The sequence below is a fragment of the Grammomys surdaster genome, unplaced genomic scaffold (assembly GCF_004785775.1).
Source record: "Grammomys surdaster isolate TR1022 unplaced genomic scaffold, NIH_TR_1.0 125231, whole genome shotgun sequence".
Lineage (NCBI taxonomy): Eukaryota > Metazoa > Chordata > Mammalia > Rodentia > Muridae > Grammomys > Grammomys surdaster.
In genome coordinates, this window is record NW_021620120.1 from 665,027 (window position 1) to 671,900 (window position 6,874).

The 6,874-nt window shown below is 38.9% G+C and overlaps 1 protein-coding gene across 1 annotated transcript; it reads right to left on the reverse strand.

Annotated features, from left to right (window-relative positions):
* Window positions 1–3,844: 3,844 nt before the first annotated feature.
* Window positions 3,845–6,540, reverse strand: LOC114637248 (olfactory receptor 12D2-like). The gene is made up of 2 exons (XM_028785466.1): window positions 6,348–6,540; window positions 3,845–4,773 (listed from the first exon to the last, which is right to left on the reverse strand). Exons 1-2 carry the CDS (start codon window positions 6,538–6,540, stop codon window positions 3,845–3,847), a joined length of 1,122 nt encoding a protein of 373 aa, XP_028641299.1.
* Between the last annotated feature and the right edge of the window lie 334 nt (window positions 6,541–6,874).

Below are 6,874 nucleotides of genomic sequence, written 5' to 3' on the forward strand. Positions count from 1 at the left end.
AGAAGAAGAAGAAGAAGAAGAAGAAGAAGAAGAAGAAGAAGAAGAAGAAGAAGAAGGAGAACAAGAACAAGAAGAAGGAGAACAAGAACAAGAAGAACAAGAAGGAGGCGGAGGAGGAGAAGTAGAAGAAGTAGAAGAACAACAACAACAGCAACAAGAACAACAAGAAGAAGAACAAGAAGAAGGAGACAGAGATGGAGGTGGAGATGAAGACAAAGATGAAGAGGAAGAAGTAGAAGAAAGAAGAGTAGGAGGAAGAAGAGGAGAAGGATCAAGAAGAGAAGGAAGAGGATGAACAAGAATTTCATTTGGCTCACAGTTTCTAAGTGTTCAGGACATTGTTCTTGACTCTGTCATTTCAGCTAAATATCTAACAGGATGGAGAAGGTTCTTATCTCATGCTCCACAAAGAGCAGAAGGAGGTGAGAATGGCGGCTGGAGTGACTACTAAAGGCACTTCTCTCGAAAGGAACTTCTTCAAGCTACATTCTACTTCCCGAAGTTCCACAGTCTCCAAAACACTGCTGCCATTCCTTGAAAATCATGTATTCATGCCCCTGCAGACTACTTTGACTTGAATTTTGATTTCCTCAAAGGCCCCAAAATGGTGGTTTTGCAGTATTAAATTGAGTGTGAGATTTCAGGGGCAAGGGTGGAATATCATGGCTTAAAATGATGTGTGTCAAGTTGACAAGGGATGAACTTGTGATCGTTCATCTTGAGAAGTCTTACAGGCATCACCAGGAAATTCAGAGTCACTCACTGCATGTGTCTGTTATCACCCCACACACCCCACTAGCAGTACCAAACAGGGTATCTTTCTCCTTCTCCCAGAGATTGATATGTTGTTGCCAAGCTGCCTTCAAGCTTCCCTCTGTAGCATAGTCTGCACCTCCAACCACATATAGCTTTATCTGTGAGTCTAAGCCACATCACAGAGAGTTTCCTTGGCTCATCCTGACTTTCAGAGCTACCATTTAGTGAGTGTAGACTCCAAAGACCTCCAAAAAGAAATCCTTGAAGCTTGGAGAGGTAAAAATATAAGGGCTTTTGCCTATCTATCCAGTTGGATCTATCTAATCATGAGAATTCTAATTTTTTTGATCATAGATAGGTCCAAGGATGAGGGCTGTGTCCCCAGCCACTTGAAATGTTGACCAGGAAAGCAATTCATTCAAAGCTTTCCTAAGCAACAGCAATTCCAGGCCAGCTTGGAAAATTTCATAAAACCTTGTCTCAAAAACAAAAAAAAAAGAAAAAAGAAAAAAAGAAAAGAAAAGAAAAAAAGAAATATTTCCAGGCTCTTTCTTTCCCTCTCCCTGGCAAGATTTCTCAAGATGAACCTCTAAAGCAGCAGTGAGCAAGCTGCGAAAAGGGAAGCACCCCTATTCTGTCGCATATTCTTGCTCCATGGATTAGCAAGTTCCTATGAAATGTCAGCTAGTCCCCCTGTGAAGCCCTATGAAAGTTTTTTTTTAATTTTTTTAATTTTTTATTTTTATTTTTTTACTTAAAACCCTACTAATGTAGGGAAATGCACCCTCTCCCATCCTTTTGATTAGCATCCTACTTTGGGTGTTATTTCTTTTACAGATCTTATGTTCAACATTTCTGGGTCAATTTGCTCTCTCCCTCCTGTTCACTGTTGCATCTCATTCCCTTACACCACCCAAACCCTTGATGGTTTGCTTTTATTTGTGAGTATGCAGGAAATTACTTGTCATCTGACATTTTACAATTGTCTTTGCCATTTGTCTCAATTATTTGAGATAACTTGCCTTCTCGTTTGAAAAATAAGAAATTAGGACAAATTTTAATAAATTATCCTTAACTCCTCTTTCAACTTCCAACTATATTTCTAGATGGACATCTGTAGTTGCTTATATTCTAATGCTAATTATGTTCCTCCCAAAACCTGTTTGCACGAGATTGTCTGCTTCTGTAAACCTGTCCTAAGTTGGTTCTAATTGGTAAATAAAGATGCCAACCACGAATAGCCAGAGAGGACAGACAGAAGCAGGATTTTAGGATTTCCAGGCTTAAGATATGGAAAAGGAAGAAGAGAGAGAGAGAGATTCGCCATGCCAAAAGAGTGTGGAGAAGAGGAGAGATACCATACCTGAGAAGAGTTGCTATGTGAAAGCACCAGGAAAGCTTGGCCAAGAGGTCTGCTCAACTGGGTCCAGAGCAGACAAAATGGAACATAGAAATAGTGAGTAATAACTCAGGATTAATCACATGGAGGTTAGGCAGTGGCCCACCTATTGTGCTGTTTAATGCATATTAAAATAAAAAGGCTCTGTTTGTGTCTTTTATTCAGGAAAATAAACCATTGGATGATTAGCGGGACCTGCCTCCAGGCTTTATTAATAATTATTTCAACAGCTAGCAATGGCTTCACATTAAAATCTTCAAAATATAAAGTCATTATAATGTTATCATATTTTAGAGTATATAATTAGTGGCTTTTTATTGTGTTTTATTCTTATGCATATATCATTATACTTTGTTCTTCTTTGCCCTATCCAATCCCCAGAATTACAGTTTCCTGACCCATAGATGAGTCCAATGAGAGGGGCTGTATCCACAGCAACTTGAGAAGTTGACTAGGAAACCAGCACATTCAAAGCATTCCTAAGCGACAGCCAATTCCAGACCAGCCTGGAAAATTTTGTGAAACCTTGTCTCACAAAACAAAACAAAACAAAACAAAACAAAACAAAACAAAACAAAACAAAACAAAACAAAACACAAAACAAAACACACAAAAAACAAAACACACACACAAAAAAACAAAACTCAAAACCAAACCAAACCAAAACAGAACAAGACCTAGGGAGATAGTTCAGTAATATGGTGTAGGCATAGCTTGTGTGAGATAGTGGGTTCAATTCCCAGTGCTGCCTCTTAATATTATTTTATTGATCACATTACAGAATCCTAAACTAAAGTGGCCTTATAGATAAATGTACCTATTAATATTCATCTATTCAAAACATGGGCAAAACAGGCATATTTTGTTATACCTCGTCCACTGTGTGCCATGAGAAAGGAGAGAGAATACACCAGTGGGCTCCTGAAACAGCAAAATCTTTTATTACTTCCACCACATAAACAGAGTTGCTGACCTATCAAGGTCACCAGACAAGGACTCTTGTTTCTTTTGGCAGCACTGAGCAGGGTCCAAGGCAGAGTTTATATGCATAAAACCTGCCAGCAGATGAGTGGTGTTTTTTTATAGTTATAATTTTTGCCAATGAGAACTCAGAGATTAAGGACTTTTACAAGTGTTTTATCATTGTCGGCTGACAGAATGTAAATGGTTTTGCCCAAACAATCAAATGAACTTGTTTCTTTTGTTAGGGGGCATTGTGTTTTGGATAATTATTGTCACTTAGAGACGGAGTTGTTAGCAGGTATGTTTTGGGGGAACTATTGTTGCTTAGAGAGGGAGTTGGCCAACTTAGGTAAAAGGGAGTCTGAAGTCAAAATGGCAGTACTTAAGAAAAGTTCCCTTTATCTGCTCCCAGCAATTTGCATACTTGATTTTTATATACAGACATATATGAAAAGATACCAAGTTGGGTTCGTCAATGGTTATCTCTCAAACAAATTCAGAGTTGAATTTTATAGGGAAAATTGTTCCAATTTCCATCTTATATAGAGATTGCAATTTTAAATATAATTGAGCCACATTTTCACATATATTTATTCTCTTACCTGGTCACCTTTATTATACATATCATACACAATTGTTGAGTCAACTAATTTCACACTTCAGTCAGTATTCACATTAATTGCTTGTGTTTTAATATACAAGAATAGCCTACTGAATTTCTTCAAGTCAAAGTTGTAACCTGATTTTCCTATTCAGAGCACCCTTCACTTCTTTGTTCCTCAGTGTATAGATAAGCGGATTGAGTGCAGGAGTGACCACAGTATACATGACAGCAATGACCCTGTCCTTTTCCAGCGAGCTCCCTGAATCAGGATTGATATAGATGAAGAGAACAGGAGCATAGAAAATAGTAACAACCATGAAGTGAGAGGCACAAGTGGACAGTGCTTTGTGCAGCATGCTGCAGGAACGGGTCTTGAGAAAGAGATAGGTGATGATGTAGAAATAGGAGAGAAATGTCAGAAAGAAGAGGCCAATAGCAACTGTCCCTGTGAAAGTATTGAGCAGCCACCTGTTGAGTTCAGTGTTTCCACAGGCCAGCTCCAATAATGGCTTAACATCACAGAAGAAATGATGGATATGGTTGGAACCACAAAAGTTCAATTGAGACGTCAATATGGAATGAAGCAGAGCTGGAATAAAAGGAATGGCCCAGATGGAAACAGTCAACTGGATGCACACATGACTATTCATGATGGAAGGGTAGTGGAGTGGTCTGCAGATAGCCACAAAGCGGTCAAATGCCATGACTGTCAGCAGCAGGGCCTCTGTGCTACCCAGGAAGTGGAAGAAATAAAGCTGAGTTATGCATCCCAAGTAGGAAATTGCTTTGCTTGTGGAGAAGAAGTTCTCAAGCATCTTTGGCACTGTTACAGTGGAGAAGCAGATATCTACACATGCTAGGTTTCCCAGGAAGAAATACATAGGTGAGTGGAGTCTTGGATCCAAGATGACAATCATTATGATGGCTCCATTCCCAAACACATTGACAAAGTACATGACCAGGAACGTTAGAAAGAGGATAGGATTCAGTTCTTGTATATCTGTCACCCCCAAGAGGAGAAATTCGTTGACTAATGTTTGATTTAATAACACTTAAAAAGAAAAGATAGAATAGTTTGTGGAACACTAACCTTCTTGTTCATCAGTCTTTCTAGGCAATAATTTTCTTGTCAACCCAAACACAGTTTGTGAGAGTAGGTTCTTTAACCCCACAAAGTTCTTGTGAAGATCTTATGTATGTACTTATCAGACCATTAAATATTAAGTCTAAATTTCTGTTGAGAATTCCTATTCAAGTATCTTTTAATTTATTACATTTTTTTACTAATAATGTCTTTTTATTGGAGACTCAGAACAGGTACCATCCTAACATTTTCTTTAGCTGTGAGTATTTACATTTTGATTCAACTTTCTTTTCATCTCTTTTGTTGTCCCTAACTAGGAGGAGCTTTTAAATTATCCCATCAGGCAGAAAGCCTCACAAAAGTAGGAACATTCTTGAAGGATTTTAACATGAAGAAAATATACAGGAATGAATTTGTTTTAATCACAGAGTTAATAAAAAGGACAGACAACTTATCATAACATAGCAACTCCATCTCATCTTAAGAATGTATAATGTGTAGAAACATCTTTCCAGTGATTGGTTTCTTATTCATGACTGAGCCAGATGAGATAAGAAACATGACCACATTAATTTCTGGAGTCTGACCAGATGTGTTGTAGCAAATAATGGGCTTAGGGTCTTCCATTAAAAGCCTTAAAAATAGATCCCTAAGATTTATTTTGGTCTCCAAATATACCCACCATGACCCAAGCACTCTCCTCCCTCAGTTTCTTGACGGCTGGGGTTATAATCATACTGCCATGCTGACCCGAGACACTTTTTACATTATAAATTGTATTTTATGACATTTCTATTCTCCACCTTATACTCAGACTAAAGAAAACCTTACCAGGTCACAGAGAATTCAAAAAAGAAAAATGTCTGTTCTGTGGACCTAGCAGTCTTTCCCTCAACTCATCAGGATCAACTACAAATACCTGTGGCATTAGTCTCTTTGAAATCTTGGCTTCTCTGTTACCTATTTAAGCTCATTCTTCAAATATTGAGGAGGTTTACTTGCCTCTCTGCAAGCATCACTAATGGGACCATGGTAAATAAATCTTGTGTTTTATCTTCCCAAAAGTCAGGCTTCCTTAAATCATCCTATTCTAAAGTTTCCAGGATGGTACATCTCTCCACCATTTTAGACTCTTTCCTCTCTATAAAATTAATCCCTGGCATTCCTTCCTATCAAGTGAAGTCTTGTGTTCTCCTAAAGAAATAAATAACTTTCATTTTACTTGCATAATCAAAAAAAGAAGTGTTTTCAATGACTATTAGATGTTTTGAGAAATAAGACTCAGTGATTGGGCTGTATGAAAGGTAGGCGGAGTGAGGAGTCAGGAGGGGAGAAGGAAGGAAGAGGACGAGCTAGCAAGAAGAGGGGAGAGGTAGCAGCCATGGAGAAATGGATGGATCAAGAGCAGTCCTGGGTAACAATTTATATCTAAAGGTTAGGTATTGAGTAACAATTCTAATTGTGTGGGCATCCTGTTAATTGAGCATTACCAAATATATAAATATTGGATAATCTTTAAGCATTAAGGATCTCGTTTCTACCAGGTACCGCATGGATGATGGTGGGTATCATCAGGGGCTCAGCCACGCTTTGTGGAGACAGTGTGGTGGATTGGCAGAGCCAGCCACCACACTGGTGACTCGTAGGTCTAGTTGTGGGCCTGCTTGGCTTCTGCCTTGGAACATGGTGGGTTGAGCTAAGCAGAGCCGCCCCACTGATTGGATAGCCAGCCATGCTGTGGCTATTCTAAACTTTACCCGTTACAGGAAAAGGTTTCCTATTGAACTGTACACTCAGAATTTACTAAAAAAGGTAACTTTTAAAAGTTACCTTTTAAAAAAATTATTATTATTTTTTATTGGATATTTTATTTACATTTCAGATGTTATCCCCTTACCCCATTTCCCCCCTTCCCCCAGGAACCTTGTATCCCATCCCCCCTCCTCCTGGTTCTATGAGGATGTGCCCCCAGCCAACCCCCACTCCCACCTCCCCATCTTCAAATTCCCCTATACTCAGCGTTCAGCCTTCATGGGACCAAGGATCTCCTCTCCCACCTATGCCCAAC